Source organism: Peromyscus californicus, unplaced genomic scaffold (assembly GCF_007827085.1).
Source record: "Peromyscus californicus insignis strain IS unplaced genomic scaffold, ASM782708v3 Scaffold_10__1_contigs__length_136768540, whole genome shotgun sequence".
NCBI lineage: Eukaryota > Metazoa > Chordata > Mammalia > Rodentia > Cricetidae > Peromyscus > Peromyscus californicus.
In genome coordinates this window covers 110,657,799-110,682,473 of record NW_026294391.1, presented here as the reverse complement: position 1 = coordinate 110,682,473, position 24,675 = coordinate 110,657,799, and the positions used below count along the sequence as shown (strand labels likewise).

The following is a 24,675-nucleotide window of genomic DNA, read 5'->3' as shown; positions in this document are numbered from 1 at the left end:
TGTCTCAAGGCTATTTTCCTAATTATTAAAGGCTAACACCTGGACCTGTCACACTGGACCTTTTCAGTTCCTGTTGGGCCTGGGACAATGTCTAAGAGAAATATCCAACCTAGAATGCATGAGGCCAGCCCCTTACCTAGCAGCCCAAGACTTTTCCTGTTTGAAGTCCCACTGCTCCTTCAGGACCCCCTTCACTCCAGCTAAGGCCTTTCCCAAACACTCAAGGAAATATGGACACTGGCCTTCACCCCAAATTCCTAATCATCTCTCCAGCCTGGGCTCAGATGGCAGTGTCCTCTGAGATTTCCATGAAAATGCATCATTCTTGCAACTAGACTCCATAGGACCTATTCACACCACTCTATAGCACTCACCAGCAATGTACTAAGCTGTACTACCAGTTTGCTCTTGTATTGAATAAATAATTAAATGCTAGAAGCAAGCAAGCTGATTTAGCTGGAGGTTTGACTAAAGCTGACCAACCACCTGGAACAGTCAAAAAGGCAACACCTTCTGTTCCTCAACCATATTTGATGAAGCTGAGCAGACTTCTACAATGTGATTTTAAGTTGATCCCCAAATACAGCTTTATACCTCAAATTTGTAAGGTCTACAAGTTGGAAAGGATGGGGAAAGGTGGTTTTTTATATAGAGTAAAGCTGGGCTTGGCGGCACATGCTTGTAATCACAGTACTTTGAGAGGCCAAGACAGAGACTTTCGTCCTGTGCTACACAGCAAGACCCTGTTTCCAAAAAGGGGGAGGGGGTGGGGGTTGGAGAGATGGCTCAGCAGTTAGGAGAACTTGCTACTCTTCAAAGGACCTGGGTTGGATTCCCAACACTCACATGGCAGCTCACCACCATTTGCAAATCCATTTCCAGGGGATCTGATGCCCTCTTTTGATCTCTATGGGTACCAGGCATACACATGGTGCACAGACATACATGCAGGCAAAACACCCATACACATAGAATATATATATATATATATATATATATATATATATATATATATATTCTTAATTCATTGGCACCTGATAGTTTAATGGTCCCTGTGCTGAGGAATGTGTTATAGATGGACTTTAAAAAAGAATTTAATTTTAGAATACAAAAATCAAAACCAATGAAAATAAGACAAAATTCTTCTGGGAGACAGGAGAAGGAAAATATATATATATACCACATTATATATGTTATATATTTTACCAAGCATGGTAACTCACACATGACATCCTAGCAGTTGGGCTGAAGCAGTAGGGCTACTACAAGTTAGAGGTCTACCTAGGCTATAATAGTAAGCTCCAGGTCAGCCTAGGCAACAGAGAGAAAGAGACACTGTTTCAAAAAAAAAAAAAAAAAAGCAAGCACACAGGGTGAGATTACATTTTAGAAATCAGCTGTAACATAGCCTAGACTGTGGTAAGAAGGTGACAAAGGGTGGATCCTGGACATATTTGCTAATTTAGCATCCCAAGAAAGGTCTGGAAAAAGAGAAAATCATATTTCACATCTACTTCTGGCTCCTTTCTTGGAAGGAATATAGCATAGACAGTGAACCAAGGTAATTTGTCCACTGTTTTTTAATTTCTCAGGTTAGTATACAAAATGCCCTGTCTTAAACAGTCTCACTTATATAGCCAAGGCTAGCCTAATACTTAATAGTAGTCTAGGCTGGTCTCAAATCCCCAGTCCTCCTGCCTTGGTCTCCTGAGTACTGGGATTATAGATGTGAGTAACCACACCTAGCTTGCCCACTAGCTTCTTGAAGGCTCAGGCCCACAGCTCTAAACCAGCCTCAACTACTTATAACTAGAACAACACGGTCTACCAATGCATACTCACAAATCATGACCACAACCTTGCCTTGCCAAAGATCATCTCTTAGAATCATCTGAGAACAGACCTCATCCATAAAGGGAAAACCTTTTTCCTTCTCCTGTCTCCCAGAAGAATTTCGTCTTATTTTCATTGGTTTTGATTTTTGTATTCTAAAATTAAATTCTTTTTTAAAGTCCATCTCTAACACATTCCTCAGCACAGGGACCATTAAACTATCAGGTGCCAATGGATTAAGAAAATAAAAAGATCTATTCTCCTAACCTTAGTCTCAGACAAGTACACAATTCTCTAGCTAGGAAATAAAGAAAAAAATCATTAAAAACAAAGCATGCCTTTAATCCCAGCACTCAAGAGGCAGAGGCAGGTGGATCTCTGAGTTTGAGGCCAGCCTGGTCTACAGAGCGAGTTCCAGGACAGCCAGAGCTATACAGAGAAACCCTGTCATGAAAAAAAACCCCACAAACCAAACATGAAGTTGAGGGAGTAGCTCAGTGGTAGAAACATGCTTATCATTCATGAGTCCCAGGGTTCCATCCCTAGAGCCACAAAAACATAGTATATAAAAGCAAAGATAATCATTCTTTTTCCCTTATCAACATTACCTCTCCCAACACATGAATGCTTTTTAGATTTACCTGGGGAACTACAGATCTATTTTTTTACATTCATTTATATATTTTGGGTGTAATGTAGCACTGGTGTGTACATGTGGAGATCAGAGAACAACTTGTGAGACTCATTTTCTCCTTACATCTAATGGGTTCTGGGAATCAAACTCAGTTTATCAGGCTTGGCCACGAGCATCTTTGCTCAGTGAACCACCTCAACAGACCTAAACCAGGCTCTTTATATATTTTTTTTCTTTTTGAAGACCCCAGATCTTAAATGGGAGGGAAAGTCCTATTGTAATTCCTCTGGCATATGTGAATTTAAATAGTCATAGATTAAAACACCAGCAAACATGGCCGGACAATGTCTTGAAGTTGGAAGAGGTCCCATAACCACCATACAGAGCAACTTGACCAGGGGTTATAAAAGGAAAATATAAACTCTGAGGGACAATTGGGTACCCTTGATATGATGTATAATTTTAAGAAGGCCTGTCTTGGTCAACCAAATATCTGAAAACTGAAAGTAGACACAGAAACCAGGCAGGCCTCACAAACTCTGGATTTTATATTAAAACTATGATCAGCAACCTCAATTTCCTTTGATACTTCTTCATAAGGTCTTCCTGACAAATGTTTTGCTAGCTTTTTGAGGTAGGAAATACTGGCCCCCCAAATTCTGACAACCAGTTCCCACCTTAAAGCTACATGATGAGGGGCTGGAGAGATGGCTCAGCAGTTAAGAGCACTGGCTTTTCCTCCAGAGGACCTGGGTTCAATTCTCAGCACCCACATGGTAGCGCATAACTGCCTGTAACTCCAGTTTTAGGAAATCTGACATCTTCACATAGAATACACGCAGGCAAAACACAACTGTACATGAAATAAAATAAATAAATTTTATACACACACACACACACACACACACACACACACACACACACACGATCAAACCAACTTTCTTCCAAGCCCTAGACAAGAGATGAAAGTATCTTACATGGAGTTTTGAGCACCCAACTTTGATATAAGACATAGAAATGGCAAGCACCTGAGCTTTGCTTTACTCCACAATCTGGCAGTTCTTAATCACTAGACAGATAATACTAGGTGGCAAAGGTCATCTGATGGCTCCCTCATTTTTACTGGTACAGGGACAGTATGGCAGAGCAGGTGACCCCCATGATTGAGGAAAATTAGAAACAAACAAGAATTTTGTCCCCAGGTCCTACCCCCAACCTGGGACTAGGTACAGCTTACTGGATGCCACCTTTGAAAACTTACCTCTCCTCGTTGATGCCACACATGCGAATCCGGTCAGAACTGGTCCAGTTGTGCACGCCGCTGTAGAGCGGTGCTGTAGAGATCATGACAGCCACTCACTGCCAGATAGGATCTGTTGTGGCCACTCCCCCTGGGGAAAAAGAATACCGAAAAATTACAAGTGAGAACAAGCACAGCTACTTTAACCACCTTTTACACTGAAACACTGAAATCAAGGTAATCATAGCATCAAAATGCTAAAGTGATCACTGTCACAAGGCAGCCTGCTAAAGAAAATGAAGGTCCAAATAAGGAAAAGATCACACCAGCTTTCCAGTAATCCACATTTCAGGATGCAGATGAGGACACTGTCAATCACCCTGAGTGATTTTTAAATTATCTTCAAAGACACATATGCTTGAATGTTTGAGGAAATTCAATCTACTGCATACAGTTGAGGGACAATATATTTTCGACATACATTTAGCCTAAGCAACCCCAGTCAGAGTGCTGCATCCATACCTGAGCAGCAAGTGCAGTGAAAGACTGGGGGTCTTTTTCACAGCTGCTCTCTAATCCATGGATAGGGAAGGATCTGAGTGACACAGCCAATTTAAGCTCTCCAGAGGAAGCATACACTTTCTTTATAAGCCTTTCAAAAGTACTCTGCTTTGCTTCCAAGTTGGTCACAATGCATCTGTGTAAGGTGTAGAAAGCTCCCTCCAAATTAGGTGCAATACTCCTTGTACTCTGGCCACAATCAAATGAACAAAAACAAGCCTCCATCAAGAACTACGCACTTCTGTCCTTGTCCTTTCCTATTAGTCTGTCTGCCCTGCCGTGGCTTACTAACCCTTTCACGAGCCAATGGCTACTTCTTTCTATTGACAACCACTGCATAGTCCTTTCCTCTTTGACAGAAAAAGGGGTATCAAGGAAAATAGCCTTATCCAGTGAGCCTGTTTTGTTAACCTATGAGCTAAAATCATCATTCACCAAAGTTCAACTGAACAGAGCCCTATGGTGATCAGCATTTTCTGCTGTTGTCTGTGTTCCAAAGAAGTCATAGCAATGTACAGTCACATCACAGATTTGCTCCACTTATCCTCTTCAATTTTCACAAACTGTTTGTATTCAACATAATTAACTTACTCACTCAACAAACATTTGTCCTAGGTACTAGAGATTCAACAACTCACAAACCTGACAAAACTCATACCTGTAGAGTGCTTACATTCTACAAGGGTGGTAACCAGAAAGATGATAAGCTTATTAAATTGTTCTGTCATAGTACATCCCAAGCTACACAACACAGACTAAGGAGCATGGGTATAATGTCAGAGGGAATAAGTGGAGGGGCTGTGATTCACAGTAGGATGATCAACATAGGCTTAACCAAGAGGAAAACATTTCAACAACCTAAAGGGTATAAAGGAGTGAGCAATGTAGATACCTAGAGGGAATAACATTCCAGATAGAGGAAAGCAAAGTTCTCAAAGCAAGAGGAGGCTGCCTGCTCAGAGCAACCAAGAGCCAGATCATCATGATGGCTGGATTCAAGGAAGGTGGTAAGGAAAGAACAGTAGAGATGTATGTACCCATTGTTCTCTTTGACTTCATCTTATCCCATCTCTGTGCAAGCCAAGGGGTGCTGGTGTCCTCCCCCCTTTTCTTTATACCCCCTCCCATCCTTTCCTGGCTCAGTGCTAGCTGGTTTCTCTGTGTGTGGTCCTTCTGTTCTCCACCCCAGAAACCTGGCTGTTCAGTGAAGATGAGCCTTCACATGACTCCTTCCTTCTCTTACACTCTCTTCCTCCTTTCTTTCTTCTCCTTCCCGCTCTCTCCTCACTCTCATTTTTCCTTCCTATCTTCTCAGATGTCTTGTGGCCCCTCCTCTGCCCTGCCAACTCTCGGAGCACAGCCTCTTCCATTTCCCTTCCTGCCTGCCTTCTCAGATTCTCCCTTACTTTATCTCATCCTCAGCATCTCCCTGTTTCCTCTTCACTCTGATGCTCCTTCCCTTCTTCCCTCCCTTGCTCCCCCTTCCATCCTTTCCCACCCCACTTCTCCACCAAGCCTCTGCTTGTCTCCCTCTCATCTTTCTGCCTAGCTCCCCTTCTTCATTCTGGGTCTCTTTCTGGGTCTCTCCTTGCTGTGCACGCCAGTCTTGCCCTCTATTTCTCTCAGCAGTCACAATGTCAATTCAGCCCTGGAATCACCGGTGACTCCTACATCTCTTGCTCTAATCCTGACCTCTCCCCACAGGCCTACAGCAGAATTCCAGATGCCAGCAACTTGCTGTTAACTGGATGTCCACTAAGCCTCTCAATCCAACATATCTCAAACCAGACTCATTATCTGTCCCCATAAATGACTCCTCACTCCATTCGCCAGGCCGTCACAGCATGCTTCCTTAGTCACTAGCACTACTGTCCTCACACTTGAATCTCTTCAACTCATCTCCCCATCACCCCAATGAAATGAGGTGTCAAGTCTTGATAAAGTCATCTCCCTTCCTCTTTCTACCCCTCTTGCCACTGCCCTGGTAGTCCTTCATCATCTCACCCCAGGAATATTACACTGGCCTCTTAACTGCTCTCTCAGCCTCCCATCGCTTGATTCCACAATCAATTCATCTTCTGAAATGCTGCTTCGATCAGACCTCCCTACTCTCGTCAAAAGCCATCAGAATCAAGCTAGCTCTCAAGGCAGAATTCTTAGGACAGCCTTCAGGGCCCTCAGGACCTGGCCTCCAAACTCCTCTGCAAGCTCCTCTGCCCTTTGCCTGCAATCCTTGCCACCCCCAGCTCCTGCCCATCCAGTTTCAGGACTCTGCTGCTTCTGCACTCTGAAACGGCCTCCCCCGTACCCCTTCTTCCCCTCACTATCATCCCTCAATGCCTAGCTTAAATGTCATTGTGTCATCCCCCTAGCCTCAGCACAAGAACGGTTAACCCCTCCCTTTCTGGTTCTCCTCAAACATTTCCTTCTTTCCTCGGTCCTACCACATGTCCTCCTCTGCTGGGGACATGGCATGTCTGTCTCTCCACCACAGGATCAGTTACTAGAGTTAAGGAATAACAGCGGTTTTTGTCTTTAGTTTCTCTGTAGTACTTTACACATTGTAAGGACTCGGTAAATGCATGTTATATGGGACTGAATTCTAGATTAGACCTGAGGGAATGACTCTGAGAAATCACAAGAAGCAAAATAAACCAAAATGAAAAAGTGGCTACCATGCTGGCTTACTACAAAAAAAAAAATCCATACATTATCTATAGTACACCTTTCAAGGCTGCCTGATTCTGCCTCTGTTCACTATGTATGTCCTGTTTTGTACCTCTACATGCCAAGTAGCTCAGGGGTATATAAACTCTGTCATGGTCCCATAAAGTTGGGATTGACCTCCTGCCCCCCCCACCACTGTGGAAAAACCAGTTTTACCTCCATTTGCAATCCCATTCCTTTACTCCACATGAATTTGTGATTTTTGACCTTTTCTTTACACTGGCTATAGCATGTCTAGCTTTCTCATTAATTAAAAAGAAAAAATCCTTACTATGTGTTCATTTTTCAATCTGTTGAGAGAGTCATAATGCTTTCCTTTTCTCTGAAGATTATCTTTTGGGTGGGGGAGCTCGGGACAGGTTTTCTCCACAGTCTTAGCTGTCCTAGAACTTGCTCTGTAGACCAGGCTGGTCTCGAACTCACCCGCCTCTGCCTCCCAAGTGCTAGGATTAAAGGAATGTGCCACCACCGGCAGGCTTGAAGGTTATCTTTTACCATTACTAATATTAGGGTAATTTTAGATACATCTTTAACTAAGACCCTATCTGCTAAGCTTAGTGGTGCATGTAATCCAAAGAGGACTGAGAGTTCAAGGCCAGCTTGGGCTACGTAGAAAGACCTTGTCTCAAAAAAAAAAAATAGTCCATTCCCTGAATATCCTTGCTAATGAAGTTTTAGTCATTTGTTAGAATATCCTGGAATGTTCCTAGGTTAAAAAAACAATGGTTTAGCCAGGCAATGGTGGTGCACACCTTTTATCCCAGCACACAGGAGGCAGTGGATTTCTGAGTTCGAGGCCAGTCTGGTCTACAGAGCGAGTTCCAGGACAGCCAGGGCTACAAAGAGAAACCCTGTCTTTAAAAAAAAAATTAAGAAACCTACAATGGTGTGTCGGGTGATGGTGGCACAAGCCTTTAATCCCAGCACTTGGGAGGCAGAGGTAGGTGGACCTCTAAGTTCAGGCCAGCCTGGTCCACAGAGTGAGTTCCAGAACAGCTAGAGATACACAGAGAAACTGTGTCTGGGGAAAAAAAAAGAGAAAGAGAAAAGAAACAATGATCCTGCTTGCTGGCTAATACACCAGATACTTTTTTATCTTCTCTAGGAAACATTATAGGAATCAGGCAAATGAAGGACCTATTCTTGCTGGAAGATGAATTTCAACACCATGTACACACTTTAGTAGCTATCTAAGTATCTGTAAGCAGCAGGTACTTCAGAGACCACATCATTTTCACTCAAAATTATTTCTGTATTTTCAAAAATTGTTTGCTGGTGTAGGACAGAAGTCAAAGTGGGATTCCCAATGTTTGGAAACAGAGCAACATACTAAACATCTCCTAGTTTTTAGGCCCAACAAAAACATAAGAGGAAAGGTAGAAGCAAAACAAAACAGAAGCTAAAAACCAACATGTTCATGGTGTAGTGTATGGCAACCTAGAGAGCAAAACTGACACTCGATGCCTCCACTTGGAAGAAGTCTTTTTTAAAATTTATTCTCTGTGTGCATGTACGTACACGTACACACACACACACACACACACACACACACACACACACACACACACACACACACACACACGCCAGAAGGTGTTGGATCCCAGGAGCTGGGGTTAGAGAGGTGGTTGTAGACCACCTGATTGGGTGCTGGGGACCAAATTTGGTTTTCTGTAAGAGCAGTACACACTCTTGACCACTGACCCATCCGTCTAGCCTTCATGAAATCTTGAAGATTGAACAACCTCTTAAATCTTGGCCTTGTAACATTCCTCATGATTTTACCAGAGGAGCACTCCTGGCCATCTGAAGTCCACTGTTGCTAATTAACAGTAGTCTTTGTGCTCAAGGGTTAGAAAACAGCAGACACACAGGCAGGATACTGAACTAAGTGGCCTACATAAGAAGGCAAGATTCATGTAGCAAGAGAGAAAGCCAATGGCAGCATCAAATGATTCACTAAAAAACAGGCTTCTGCTGGCAAAGGAGGAGCAGGACCAGAACAGTCAATGCAAACCAGTGTTCCCCAAGCCAAGATCACTGAGAAGCTGGTTTCAAACAGCATCTTAGGTCTCAGCTCCACATATTCTGATTCAGTAAGCCTAGGATGTTGTTTTGTTACATCCTGTCCAATCAAGTTAGTGATCACTCACTATAAAGCACACAGGGAGGTGAAGAGGGGAAAAAAACCTTACAAACACACACGGCACACACACTTTCACACCAACTTGTTTTCACTCGAAGCACCCACATTGATATCCTCATTCTCTCCACCTACTTCTCTCTCTTTCTCTGCCCCCCCCCCCCTAAGAACCATAATCTAGAAGGTGAAGTTCCAAAAAGGAACTTGGAAGAAACCTGGTAATCCCAAATGACCAAGGAATCACAGGCACAAAGGACTTTCCCGGGTGTCACAAATTGTTATAAACAGCTGCATGACCCATGATTCAAATGCTGGTCACTGCCTAGAAAGCAGTGAGTGGGACCACTGTAAACTATCCTCAAAAATCTTATCTAACTCATGATAAGGACAAAGAAGAGCACATGTTCACAAGCTCAAAGCAGCAAGTGTGCCTGAAAAAAAAAAAAAACAGAACTTTGCCATTTAGGAGGCCTATGTAGATAGAGGAGATAGACTGACTGAGATCCTAGGAAATGTGTCTAGCAAGTAGGCTGCACAGAGTGTGTAGTCAGCCATAATGGCCACACTAGAATAGGGGAAAACAAGATGAGAATGGACTAATGGGAGAGAAATAACTTTAAAATGGTGAAAATAGCAGCTAAGCTGAAAATGAATAGGGACTAGAAGGAATACCATGATATAGAGATCTGAAGGGGAAAAAAAAAGAAAGAAACAACTCCAAAAGGAAAGAAAATGTGCTGGCAGATAAGAGCAGGTATAGATGGCATAAAAGAGAAAGAAGCCCATGATATACAGCAATCAAACGGGAAAAGTGAAATAGGGGAACCTGAAATATTTCACCATCATGGGCCAAACTGAAATACTGTGGGGAAGCACTGTAGCTTTTAGAAAAGGTTAGAGAGAATATGTTGTCAAAACAGGGGATAAAAGGTGTATATAACAAGTTATAGCCCAATCCATGGTTTGGGGCACCATGGGCGGCTCTAAAATGTAAAGATTTTACAAAAGGGCACAATTTTGCTTTGAAACGAAGATGCCAGAACAAGATTTCACAACAATTAAAAGCAAACGCATGGTCATCACTGCATTTGAGGAAGAGAAGAACATTAAGGGAGGTGACAGAGCAAGAATATGACAATTATTTTACACTAGAGTAGATGGTGGGTTTGTGTTTGTTTATTGATTTAGAGTAGTTTTTGTTTTGTTTTGAGATGGAGGTTCATGATACTCAAGCTGGCCTCAAATTCACTATGTAGCTGACTCTGGCCTTGAATATTCATCTTGAAGCATGGCCTTAAATCTGTCCTTTAGACTACAGGTGTGGCCAGTAGACAATTTAAGGAGGAAGGTTAGGTCAGTGGTGACTAATGAAGAAAACTTTGGGTCCTACTGTTCCAATAGAAACACAGAGCTTTGGGTAGGGTAACACTCCCATAAGGAAGAAAAAGCCTTCAAAGAAGCAAGGGAAAGGCTACCCCTACTACTCCACTTTGGGAAAAGCAGCATCATTGCCCTACCTCCTGCCGTGTGTATTGAACAGGATACTAACACTTATGTTTTCCCATTAATTACATACCCCAAACTTTTAACACCAATGAGAATGTTTTCCCCATTTAAGCTGTTCTGTTTTAGTGGTTTTCAATAGAAGGGCATTCTTATATTCTGCTCCCTGTCCCTCATATCTATATCCCCTCACCTTTTCTAGCTATTTATCAGCTATCAGTACCTGAAACTCAAGTGGCATAGACATGTCTTAATTGCTTTACTGTGCTTCCCTTCATACAAAGCAGGTCCTTCTACCACCATATATGATAGCAGACACACAAAGATCAACTCAGTAATTTAAACAACAGGAACTTTTTGTGCTGTTCATTTTGTCTGACTAAATCTATCTGAACACTTTCTAGCTCCCTTGTTTTATTGTCATATCTGAATATTTCCACTGGTGTCTACCATCAGAGATCAGACATATTGCATCTCTTCCAAGGCATATTGAAAACTCTTCCAAGATATCTTAATTCTTGTATTTAACAAGAAAGCTAAGGAATTGCCTGCATATGATTTTAGCATGGCTAGCTTCACAGACTCCTTGGGTAGCACCATGTTTAAAAACTGTGCCTATAAACATTTATGAGACTGGATACAAAGGAATGTTAACTGTCTATTTTACAGATGAGAGCTTACTCATTCTGATGAATTTAGTTACTGCCAATGTAGTCACCTTGGGAGGCTGGATAGTCATCTCAGCAACTAGATGACCAAGGCTTACAATTTTCTACAGAGCTCCTGAGAGCACTAACATGGAATTTTAAGAGCGTTATATACACCCATGCTTTTAGGGGTGACTTGATATTTAGGAACATCCATAATCCATTCAAGACAATAGGTGTGAAGGTATAAACCTAGAACTTAGGAAAGTTAGACAGGAGTATCCCTAGTTTCAGGCTAGCTTGGGCTATATAGCTGGTTCAGACACAGCCTTTGACACATAGTGAGACCCTGTCTCAAATATGGAAAAAAAAACAATACAATCAGATAGCAGCAGTATTAAATAGAGTCATCTAATCACTGTTCCGTCACCTGCAACAGTGATGCATTACTGGACCCACAGCCTGAACTGTGGTAGAAACCTTACAGAACACTTCACTCCTCCAATTCTCGCCATCTCAAGACCATCCCACTATGCCCATTTATCACTACATCTGCCAAATAACATATAGTAGTCTCTTCCAAGAACTGAGCATAACATAGAAGCACTTACAAGGACCAGAGGTAATATATCTTGAGGATGATGTGAGTCAAAACAAAAGTTTTCCTGGTTTACTTACATTTTCATAACATAAGATTGTTTTAGCTTATCTACACTCTGCCTTGATTTTTCCCTATTATTCACAGCACTCATTTTCATTTCCTGCTGTAAAGAAACTGATTTACTCTATCTAAGGAAAATATATCACTGTATTAATAGCTTTATACTAAACTCCGCTCTAGCTGTAAGATTTTGTACAACTGGGGCTAGAAGATGGCTTAGCAGTTACAAATACTTCCCGCTCACCGGGCGGTGGGAGTGCATGCCTTTAATCTCAGCACTCAGGAGGCAGAGGCAGGCGGATCTCTGTGAGTTCGAGGCCAGCCTGGTCTACAGAGCGAGACCCAGGACAGCCACCAAAACTACACAGAGAAAACCTGTCTACAAAAACAAAAACAAAACAAAACAAAAAATACTTCCTACTGGAGTTCCTTTCTGAGTACCCATGTCAAATGGTTCACAACTGCCTGGTAACTGCATCTCAAGGGAGTCCAATGCCCTCTTCTGTCCTCTGTAGGCACTGCACTCATGTACACACACATATACACACAAACATACACATACATACACACACACACACACACAGAATTATCTTTAAAAAGATTTTGTACAACTTTTCCATGTCACAGATAATTAGAAAACTTAAATCAGCATTGTGAAATTAGTTACTTCTTTTAAAACTCAAAGCTACTTCAACAAGACATCTATGTAAATAGGGACATTTTGTGAGACTTGTCATTTCTGTTAATCCAAAAATAAGAGTTGATTTTTCTCCATCTTGATCTTCAGCAGTACCTTGAGAACATCTAGTGTATCTTTCACATATCCAACATGAAGATGTGAATCAATTTTGCCATGTTTCTATGTCCTTCCTGTTATAGACTATGGCAGTGGCCCTCTGGTGCCTCCGTTTTAGCACACTGTATTTATGATACAGACTTTTTCATGGAAAGGGGAGTCCTGATCGTCCAAGTTTTACTTTTGTAAAACAATCCTAGACCATGCACATACATACATATTTGGAGAGACCATTATCAGGTTATTTTTTTCTGTTCTCTTACGGGAGATAAGACTCTGACTACATATAGATCGTGTATATAATTCAAATGAAGCTATGTTTTATTTTCCCTTTTATTACACAGTATTTGCCCAAAGAATTTCAAATTCCATAATGACTCTCTCTACTACCCATCCATAGGTTTACTAGCCCCATTCCAGTAGGGTCTAGCATGATATAAGGCACACAAAATGGGCTCAATAAACAGCTTGCTAAACTATTGGAGAAAACCAAACCTTTTCTGTATCATACAGAGACCAGGAACCCCAGGTAGAAAATATTAGTTAAGTCTAGCACAATGGTATATGCACCTGCAGTCTCTGATAACTCAGGAGACTGAGGCAGGAAGATCACTTGAACTCATAAGACTAGCCTGGACAATACAATGAAACTTTGTTTCAAAAAATAAAAAACAAAACAGGGCCAGTAAGATGGCTCAATGGGTAAAGCACTTGCCACCAAGCCCGATGACCTGAATTTGATCCCTGGACCCACATGGTAGAAGGAGAGAGCCAACTACTGCAAGCTGTCATGCACATGCACACACATGTGCGTGCACGTGCACACACACACACACACACACACACACACACACACACACACACACACTAAACAAAACAAAACAGCACTGGATGAAAGTATTCCTTTTACTGCCTTGCTCTCACATCAACCTTCTTCCTGCTTTATCTCTGTAATAAAGATAATCACAAAACTAAAATAAAATTATGCCAAGCAAAATAATAAAATCAACTTCCAACTATCTCACTGTGATACATCCACAGCTAGTTTTTAAACTCAGGTGACTTATGGAATACCGGTAGATGTGTGTTCAGGGAACAACTATAATATTTGCCTAAACAGAATAAAAATAGGCAGGTAAATCTCAGGGGTATGGGGGCAGGTAGAGAATAACAATGCATTTTCTAAGTCAAACAAATTGTTAATTTGTCAGCCAATCTGCTGTTTTCAATTGGCCTGTCATCAGTCTCTCCTATACTGGCATAGCTAACAGAGACCCAATTGTTGACACAAAGTCCACTCCAGCTGCACAGAGGAGATCTCCTTTGAAGGCCACTGTTTTTCCTTTGCCCAAAAGTTTGTTTTGGGGGAACCCAGAGCTTTCTTCAGTATTATTCTCTCCCATACAATCATTGATGAGCATCTTTATCATAGAAGCACATCAGCTCCAGGTTCTATCAGCTTTCCTAGAATTTCCAGAGACAGCTAGACAGCCTAAGCAGTCATAATTTAAAAGCCCTTTATTGAAAGCAGTATTTTGGGCTGGAGACATGGCTAAGTGGTTAAGATTATATATTGCTCTTGTAGAGGACCCTAGTTAAGTTCCCAGCACTGATATCAGGCAGCTTCAGGGAATTTGATACCTCTGGCCTCCATGGGCACCTGCACTCACATACACATATCCAAACAACACACACACACACACACACACACACACACACACACACACACACACACACAACACACGCACACACAATTAAAAATAAAATAAAGGGGACTAGAGAGATGATTCAGTTGCTAAGAGCACTGGCTGCTCTTCTAAAGGAGTCAGGTTCAATACCCAGCACCCACATGGTAGCTCACGATAGTCTTTTAACTCTAATTCCAAGATACCAGTCATGCAAACAGCACACAGACATGTATGGAGGCAAAACACACATATATACAAAATAAAATTTCAAAATAAATAAAAGGTTAGAGATGGTTCAGCTGTTAAGAGCATTTTTTTGCTCTTGCAGAGGACCTGGGTCCAGTTTCTAGCACCCACATGGTATCTCACAACCATATGTACCTCCAATTCCAAGGATTCTGACACTCTCTACTGATACTATGGGCACCTGGCATGCACATGGTGCACACACATACATTCAGGCAAGCACTCATACACATAAAACAAAAATAAATGAATCTCTAAAACATAAATATTTTAAAGTGGTTATTTGGAAATATGTAAATCTAAAAATAAATAAATAAAAAGTGGGATCATGTGCACATGCATTCACCACACATGCATATGTGTTTAAAACCCAGAGGTCAATGCTCTCTACCTTATATTTTGAGACTGTCTTTCACTGAAGCTAGATGTCAGTGGTAGACCCAGAGATCTGTTTCTACCTCTCCAGCCCTAGGATTACAGGTTCATCACAATTCTCAGATTTTACATGGGCACTAAGCATTGAACTCAGGTTCTCATACTTGAGCAGCAAGTACTTTACCAACTGGACCATCTCCCAAGGCCTTTTTTTTTTTTTTTTAACGAAGTTTACCTGTAGTCCCAAAGTTCCCTTAAAATTTCAACTGCATATACAGTCTTCAGTTCCTCTCCTGAAATAGCAAGTAGTGTCACGGCACAGCTGTTAAAGCAACTACCACATCCACCTCAGAGGTAGATGCAGCAATGAGGTAAGGTATTACTTCCTACCATGCAGTAAATGCTGAATGTATACTAAACTAATTAAAGAGGATTGTAGAGAAAAAGGACAAAGGGCTAAGATGGGGGGGTAGCAGAATGAATTTTTATTTTCATTCTGCCACAGTATATAGTAAGTAACGTCAAAAGACAAGTAAGAAATTTTAGTTTTAAAAATAGATCCCATTGTTAAGTATATTAGCAGTTACTACATACATTTTATCTTATATAATTCTAACCATCCTATAATATTAGTATCATCTCTATTGTCTAGATGAGAACACCGGGGCTCAAGAAAGTTAGGAGGGACTTGCTTCCTGCCCTACTGCTAAGAAGTTGAAGAACAAGGACTTTAACACAGGTCTGTCTCTGAAGCAGTAGATTAATTAGGATGCAAGCTCACCTGGGCATGGTAGAACCAAGTTCAACTGAGCAAAGACTCTTCATGAGAAAATATATTCAATCGTCTCATAGATCCAAGTATTCAGTGCATCTTCTCCCTGGGATTATATTTGTGTATTATACATTTCACAGAACTTAGAAAAACAAAAGTCTTGTTATTCTCATACCCCTTCATTGAGAAAATTCTACTGTACCCTTAAATGGAACCAACACCAAGATTTCTAGACACACCTTAGTAATGAAGTAAGCAAATTTTGTTTCTTAGCAGACAGTCAGTAAAGAAGCCTCAAACACAAAGTTTCTCCTCCATAGAATTCAGTCCTTCTCAAATCTCTAGCCCAAGCTAAACTCTTCAACTCCAAATTAAGTCACATTTAACTCTATTGGGGAAATTTAAAAATTACTGTATTTTACAAATAATAAGCCACATCTTCAAATTCATCACAATTCATTTACCAGGGAAAATACAACCTTGACATCCAGCCTGCAATTTATTTTTTTAAAAAAAGAGGCTGGGCATAGTAGCACACACTTTTAATCCTAACACTTGGGAGGTAGGGGCACAAGCAGGCAGACCTTTGTGAGTTCAAGGAAAATCTGGTCTTCACAGATCCTGTCTCACAAAAAAAAAAAACAAACAAAAAACCCCCAAATCTTGGAGTCCCCCCCCCAACATACACACACTCAGGAGTTTTTTCTTCACTGTTCCTTAACAAATCTACACATACTCTGCTAAAAAATGATCCATTTTTACATGTTTTATGAGGAAAGAGTTGCGATCGCTTTACAAAAAAAAAAAAAAAAAAAAAAAGGAAAACTACAAGAGTTTATTGGGATTGTGGGGGAAGAAACAGAGTTAAGTTTTCCTCTTGACCAGAACACAACTTTAGTTCACTAAAGAACATTTTCAACATAAAAGACCATTTTAAAGTTATGAATAGCAAGAAAGGATATGATTTCGAAAGAAGATGGTTTCCTACATTTTACAGACTGGCATGAATAATGCCTGGCTCATATAAGTAATTATATAAAATACTGCCCTAGAATCCCCTAGTGACAGAAAGGTAGATTACTTATTTCTTCTCTCTTTAACTGTCCTGACACTAAACATTCAAGCAGACACAGACTCAAACTGATTTCCAGTGCTAACGTTAAGAAATTTCCTTTCTTCCTAAAAAAAAAACTTGGGTCTAAGTGCTCCCCTTTCCTTCACATCCTCATCAGTGTTTTCTCCCCCTTTTCAGTTTAATCAGGCAACAATTTTCACTTTCCCTACTCTCTCGGTTCCCCTCTAGTGTTCATTTTTCCCACCCAAACTCAACATGGAATTCCTGCCATGGATTCTCAGAGGCTAGCTGGCCCTGGGAAAGAGCTCTATGCATCTAACAGCCAACCCAATGAGTCCCAGACAGCTCCACCTAGAATTCACAAACCAGTGTAAATGTAGTCTAGTCCAACCCTGATTGGTCTCTTCTTGGTGCCCTTAACCCCACCCTCCAGTTCTGGCCCAAGGCTCTCAGATCCTTGTTCTTTATCCTTTATCTCAGATCCTTGTTTCACTCTGGAATCTCTATCACTCACCTCCTTATATCCAGGATTCCTCCCACTTACAGAGGGAAAAACAGGTGTATTCCCAGTTTCTCCTATTCTCCATTCTATTTCAGACCAAGACTCCCTTTCCCCATTCAGAATCCTTATTCTCATCAGGATTTCCTAAGAAATGTCTCACTTAATTCCAGCCCTGTTTCCTGGGTCCTCCCACAGTAGTGGCTATCGAAAGTTAATTTTTACACTTCTCAACACCAGCTCCACATAGCATCTGAATGCTTCTCTCCTATCGCTCTTTATGACTCTCTTCTTTCACACTGTGCATTTTTGTTTTCTGTTTCAACACTGAGGCTTGAACTCAGGCCATCACACATGCTAGGCAACCATTCTACATGCCCAGCCCATATTGTGAATTTTACATTTTTAACATGTATACTACCTTTACTTCTTTATGGGTAAATATATTTCTATTTCTATTTTACTCTAAATGCCAGTTTCTCCCTAGCCCTATTTTTATCCATGATCTTCCTTCTTGCTCTAGCAATTCTAGCACTAAAGTGTAAAGAGCCCTAAGGGTTCTTCAAACTTTCTTTGGAAAACATTACCCTGGAGATTTCAAGGTACTGCTTTCTCCTTAGTTAGACCTGACATGGGAACAGTGATGGTCACCTTCCTTCCCCCTTCACTGCCCTACCGACCTGCTTTCTGACTTCTTTTGCCTTCCTTCTGTTTAGTGGTAAAACTTTTTTCTCCTATGATTCTGTTTCTCTCAGCAAAGCTCTTCCCTAAAGCCCACAGTGCAGATTAATCATGCCTTGAGATCCTCTGCCACCTTTACCAAGCATTTACCTGCCTTTGTAGACTGCATCATGAACAAGGCAGATACACACCCCCAGAGAAGCCTCCTTTGCTTACCAAGAGCCTCTAAGGCAGTGAGAAGGAAAAGGATCTCCTCCTGCTGCCCCCCTCCACACACACACACCTTCCCTGGCAAATTAAAAAAAATATATCCAGATCCCTAAGAGTGCCCGTGGTACAGCCCCCTTATCTTCTAGAACTTCCCTTTACTTTGAACAGTACAGACTCCGACAGCAAAGCTGGCTACAACTCACTTAGCTTTCCTCTGCCCTATCCCAACAATTAACCAGCCCTTCCTTATTGCTGTTTCAGAGAACTAATCTATTTAACCCAGACTTCTGCATCCCTTCCCCTTCCTCTATCAACTAGGTATCTAGTTCTCTTCCTATCAGAGTCAAAACAAAAAGAAACTTACTATGCCTGCAAATCGGGTAAGAGAGTCAGACTTATTTTCCCCCCTGAAACAGTGTTTCTCTGCAGCCCTGGCCACCCTGGAACTTGTTCTGTAAACCAGGCTGGCCTCGAACTCAGATATTTGCCTGCTTCTGCCTCCTGAATGCTGGAGTAAAGGTGCTCACCACTACCACCCAGCAAGAGTCAAACTTTTCAAAGTAAGTTTTAGAGTGACTTTCCCTTGATTAGCCCATACCCACATGTGGTTATATCTTATTCCCCCCCCCAAGTGTCTCTCTTTTCATTACTGCCTGTGCTTAAGTGTGTGTGAAAATCCCTTTTAACAAAGTCAGTTTTAATAAGCCTCTGTGCCAAGACCTGTGGCTCTCATCTCCCAGATCCACCTCAAGACAGTTTCCTCCGGTGCAAAAAGTACCTGCTACCAATATCCTCATAAACTACTCAACATGGCCATGTCAGTCCTCAAATACATCATGGAACTTCAGATTCTTTTAACCTGATTCATCAAGTCCCCTGGTGCTCCCTCAGTCTTTCTTGCTACCTTTGTTTCTCTGTCAAAATTTTACAGGTTCCTTCTCAACCTTTCACTTCCTTTTGGAGCCTCTGGGTGATTCTTGGAATGGGATTATCTCATTTAATCCCCAGTGGAATCTTGTAAGTTTCTTTCCTACAGACTGTCATCTTCAGTACCACATGGTGACATCATGTTCAATTCGAGTACCCTAAAACTCTGCCCAAACATCCTTGGCTACGCCACCTACAGTGTCCCCAGTAATAAAGGGCCCTCAATCCCAACATTCAAGGACAGGACATACTAAACAGAATAACATAAGATGGCCACTAAAAAAAATAACTCCCTTCTATCCTTAGAATTTTATCATGAATCTTATCAACTCCCAACTCCAAATTCATGTCCCATTTCTTTCTCCACGAAATGTTTCTGCAGTGTGATTCTGAGAAACAGCCTTCTAAGTTGAAAGAAGCATGGGACTAATCCTTGAAGCCTTCAAGTGTACCCCAGAAGTCTGATCAAAGCTATCTGCAACTGTACTCTACCCCTGTGTCATGGGGACGACCTCCAAATCGCCTTGAAAGTATTCATCTGTGGCTTGCCTTACAGGCCCCCTTCCCACACTCATGCAAAGAGCCACAAAACGCTGGGCTAGAAGAATGCTCACCAAGTGAAGGCTGTCCTTACTGTCTACTCTAGAAAACAGCAAGAATGAGAAAGTATCACCACGTCGACAGTTTGATCAGGCAGCCTTGAAAATTTCAAAACAATGCAACAAAAACAGTGCTTCTAATACTGAGAGAAGAGGAGAGGCTCAGTGGAACAGAAGGGCACCTCCACTGGCCTGTGGTGTTGGGCCTCTTGGGTTTGCAGCGTGCTTCCCTCCCGCCTTTCCCCTCGACCACATCTTTCGATACAACAATCTCCTGCACCTCCATAACACGAAAACCCCAGCCTTGGTGCGGCCGGCTCCTCCCAGCCTTGCCCGGACGTCCCTCCGGCCCAGCCTTCCTCTCCACGGGACCCCGGCGAGGAGGGCCCCCCTCCACCGTCCAGTTCACCTCTCTATCCCTTTCCTGGCCTCTGGGTGCCCCCATAGGACTCTGTCCCAAAACCGAACCTCCGGGAGCCAAGCCCACGAGGCCCGTCGCGGGACCCACCCCCCCTTCCTTCTCCCAGCACCTCGTCCTCCACGCACCGGGCCCCCGGGGCTCCTCGTCGTCGTCGTCCTGGCTCGTACCGCCCCCCGTCGGGGACTCCACCCCCAGCCTGCCCCCGCCCGCGGAAAGGCCCCCTCCCCACCGCGCGCCGCCTGCGCCCTCTGCCCCGGCACGGGACTCTCTTTGGCCTCGGTTCCCCGCCCAGAAGCGGCGGCAACGGCGGCGGCGGCGGCAACGGCGGCGGCGGCCCCAGCAGGAGCAGCAGCAGCGGCGGCGGCAGCGGCGGCAGCAGCGCCGCCCCGGCCCCGCCCCGCCGCCCGCCGGAGCCCCACGCCCCGCCCGCCCGCCCCGCCGCCGGACTACTCCCCCCCAAGACCACCACTAAGCCCCCCCAATCCCTGGCCACGATCTGCTCGAATCCAGCTCCGCTGGGCCTGCTGTCCGTTCCTCACGCCCCTTAGGAACCAGGGTGGGGGAACCCTGGGGTTCGCGGCCATCCCTCTCCCTCCTTCTCCTAGGGCCAGGGGATTGCCCCTGATCCCGAAATCTGGCCCCGTAACCGGAGCCTCCCTCCTTCCCAGCCCTCTGCTTTCCTCTCAGACCCCTTGCCTCCAGGCCTGGCGCGAAGCGGGTTGAGGGCTTGCAAGCCGGGTCTCCCACCAGGCTTGCCGGGGCCAGTATGAATTGCCCCCATCTCATCCTCCTTCAATTTGAACACCCTCCCCGCCTCGCCTGGCCCGGTAGCCCCCGCCCCTAGAGCGAGGGCAGCGGAGCTTGGGCGCTCCGAAGTCATCCCCCGCCTTTTTTCCAGGGACTCGGATAATTGCCCCTGCCCCCATCACAGCACTCCCACTCCCGAACCCAGGCCCCGCCGCCACCTAGGGGTACCCCTTACCCTACGGTTCCTGCACCCCAGAACAGGGGAGAAAGCAACCCTGAGAAAGCACCCGTCGCACCTCCACCTCTAAGGTTGGAGGGCATTTTCTCCCGGTCTCTTCAAGACTTCATCACGGACACCCCCCCCCCCCAAAAAAAAATAACAAGCCCTTTCTCGCCCTGCCCTGTTGGCCAGGTTCCCTTCGGATCGTCGGATCCTTGGATCAGGGTTTGGGGCCAGGTAGTGCCAAGACCATAGCCTCCACCTCCCTTTCTGTGGAGTGGGGTAATTCCTATGGTTCCCCCCTCCAGTATCTACCGACCCCCGTTTCCATGGAGACCCCCGCCCAGCCGAGAGGAAGACTCTCTTGGATCGTGCTGAACAAGTCTCACCTGGCTAAAAGAGAAGGAGGTCGAGAAGGGGATAGGGCAGGGCAGGGATGGGGTACGAAGGTGGGAAGTGGAGGGGAGCTGTCCCGAAGGGAGGGGCGAGGACAGAGAGAGCTCTAGGGAGCTCTACGTCCGGGGACACGGAGAGGACGGCGCCCCCGGGGGGCAAGCTGAGAGGCTGAGGGGAGAAGAACGGACAGGGTTGGGGAAAGGCTTAGGATAGAAAGAAGCGGGTGGGGGAATACGAAAAAGCCGGGGAGTCAAAAGGGGTGGAGGGGTTGGGGGAGAGAGAAAAAAGACGCACCTGTTCCCGGGTCGGCTCCGCAGGGAGGCTCAGGCCGCCACCCGAGCTCCCTCTCACCCTCTTTGAACCACCACCCGCCTAACACTGCTGGGATCCGATGCCCCCCTCCGCCCCTTATCGCCACCGACCTCCTTCTCCTCTCACGGCGGCGGCGGTCGGACTCTAGGAACTGAGAGGAAGAAGGGAGGGCTCAGCAAAGCCGAGGAGAGACAGAGCCACACACTGGCAGCGCCGCGGCGAGCGAAAGAGTGAGGGGGAGAGCGGTGTGTGTGTGTCTGTGTGTGTGAGCGAAGCCTGGTGGAGTGGGTGCCGGTCGCAGAGCTCGACGGGAAGTGAAGTCCGGCCTTGTTCGCGGGCGGCGCCAGCCAGCGTTGCAAGATACTACAACTCCCAGAATGCTGTCTAGACGGGGGAGGGGGTGGGGAGGAGGAGGCGAAGGGAGGGAGCAAGCATGAGAGGGAGGGACTAAAGCTGGGAGCAAGCGGCGGCGAAGGGGGCAGAGCCAAGCAGCCCCGGTGACACTGGGAGGGGAGGGGAGAGGAGGAGGAGGAGGGGATCGCTGAGAGAACCGAGCGGATTCCGGAGAGGGAGGCAGTGGTAGCTTGTAGCAAGCTGGGCAAAAAGATAGACTCCCAAGAAAGGCGGAGGCACTCAATCCTCGGGGCTCCAAGAGCTCCACGCCCCCCACCCCGACGCCCCTCAAAAGGGAGGTTGAGGAAGGGAGATGATCAGGGCGCCGAGGCCAGAGGGTTGGTTGTCTGCCTTCCTTCCAACGTTCTCCACCTCATGCCCCGACCTGACTTTCTCAGGCCACTAGTGACAGAACCAGTGTGCAAATCACTCTTTGAACCATCCCCAGACCTCTCCTGCCCCGGTACCACAGAGCACACGTATTCAGTCCCCTTTTCCCAGGAGCCTGAGGGAGGCTCCCCTTGCAAGCAGGGTGTGACTCTTCCATTCTTCCCGCACCCCCCCTCCTTGTCGTCGCCACCCTCCATCTCCTTCCCTGGAACCCTCCCCGAAGCTGGGGCTCGCCTTTCTCTCCCCACCAGTGAAGAATCCCTCTGGGGGCGACTACTCACCCCTACTCTTATACTGGGCCCCAACCCACCAGCATCCCCTTAGCGTTGTCCCCCTCACCGAAGTAATAGTGGGGGCGAGCCGAGTTGAACTGGTGTCTACTTTTCCTCTGACACTAGCTGTCCTTCGCCACGCCGACCCTGTAGAAAGACAGAGAAGCACATTAACGCTCCCGTATCCCACCCTCCACGTTCGAGTCCCTATAGAAATGGTTCGTAGTAAAGAGGTTGGTAGTGGAAGTGAGCTTAGAGTAAACCCCAGTCCTCAAAATCCAGGGATCCGTCCTTTTCCTTAAAAGCCATCAAAGAGCTTGGAAGGGAGGGTTAAATTATCTAAACCCCAATGTCCACACGACGCCAAGCGACGTTACCTCACACGAATATGATACAAACTAGGCTGCCCCCAAGGGAGGGAAAGTGCAACCCCCGACGCCTTCCACCCCTCAAACGCATACCCCTAGGAGATTCAGATGGCCAAGGATGAGGGGGAGACGGAAGGGGTGCTGAAAGAGTGAAAGGATTGTGGTGGGGAGGGTCCATGGCCCCCAAAGAGCAGAATCCAGATGCTAAGAGGTGGGTGGGGGGTGCGGCAAATTGCAGACGGCGTCTTTCCTCAGTTTTCCGGGAATCGCCACGGAACACCGTCTAACACTGGGAGTTGCTTACCAACCAGTCAGTCCCCTAACCCCATTTGTGCGCATAAGGCGGCCGGAGCCCAGCCGGGAAGCCCGGGCACAAACTCCGCGGAAGCTGGCCTTCGCCGCCGCCGCCGCGCTGCCTCGGGCCTCCCTCCCTCCGCTCTCGGCCCCGCAGATCTACCTTCGCCCCCGGCCGAGGCCAGACCCCGCTCGCAACTCCACGCCCCTACTCCACCCCCTGCTCTCCCTCCCCTCGCCCTCTCCTCGCCGGTCGGGCCCAGCCCCTAGCGCCGCCCCGCCCTAGCGCTCGGTCCAGAGCCCAGCAAGTGCCCCGAACTCGCCCCCCGCCCCCACGCCCAGGCCAGTCAGGCCGGGCCTGGTTTCCCCCCTCCCGCTGCGCCCCGCCCCCCGAATCCACGTCCTACTTCGCCACCCAACTCGGCCCGGTCCGGGTTCGGCCCGCGCCCACGCCACCGGAGTCCGTGGTTCGGTCCGGTGTACGGTCACCCACCCCGCCCTTGCCTGGGTGCCGGCCTGCCTTGCCCTCGCTAGCCCGCCCAAGCGCGCGGTCCCGGTCTTGGTCCGGGTCGGGGTGCCGGCCTCGGTCCTGGCGGCGTTGCAGCGTCTCCACGAGGGCTCGGTTCACGCAAGATCCGAACCCGCTCAGGGTGGGGGCTGCGGAAAGCAAGTTTCTTTATCCTCCCCCCCCCGCCCCCGCCGCAGGGCCACGCCGTTCCCGCCCCCGTCACAGCGCCCCCTTCACCTGGGCAGAGCCCCCTGGCTGCTGTCGCAACTTTGCTCTTCTCCACACCGCCCGGGAAGCGGGCGAAGCGGGAGTAGGAGGGAGGTGGCGGCGAGGGGGGGGGTGCTGGGATCAGGCCGCTGGGCTCCGGGAGGACACGTGGGGGAGGAGGGGAAGGAGGAGGAAGAAGGGGGCGGGCCTGCAGTTCTCGGGGCTCCCCCCTACCAGCCCCGGGGAAGCCGGAACCTCGCCGGGCAGCCGCAGACCCCGCACTGGCCACGGGGGAAGAACTGAGCCACCTTCCCCGGCCAGCCCTCCGCTCCA

The 24,675-nt window shown here is 46.1% G+C and overlaps 1 protein-coding gene across 10 annotated transcripts in view; it reads right to left on the bottom strand.

Annotated features, from left to right (window-relative positions):
- Positions 1 to 24,460, bottom strand: part of Bcorl1 (BCL6 corepressor like 1) — a 73,839-nt gene extending 49,379 nt beyond the window's left edge. For 2 of the 10 annotated variants that reach the window (XR_008218387.1, XM_052738939.1), the window contains exons 1-3: positions 22,021 to 22,189; positions 15,833 to 15,929; positions 3,729 to 3,858 (exon numbers count right to left, since the gene is read on the bottom strand). Coding sequence is in view for 9 of the 10 variants with exons in the window: in XM_052738939.1 (XP_052594899.1) it covers positions 3,729 to 3,814 (86 nt within the window). In the remaining variant the exon portion in view is untranslated. The other 8 variants (XM_052738957.1, XM_052738974.1, XM_052738949.1 and 5 more) reach the window with 8 other exon arrangements.
- Between the last annotated feature and the right edge of the window lie 215 nt (positions 24,461 to 24,675).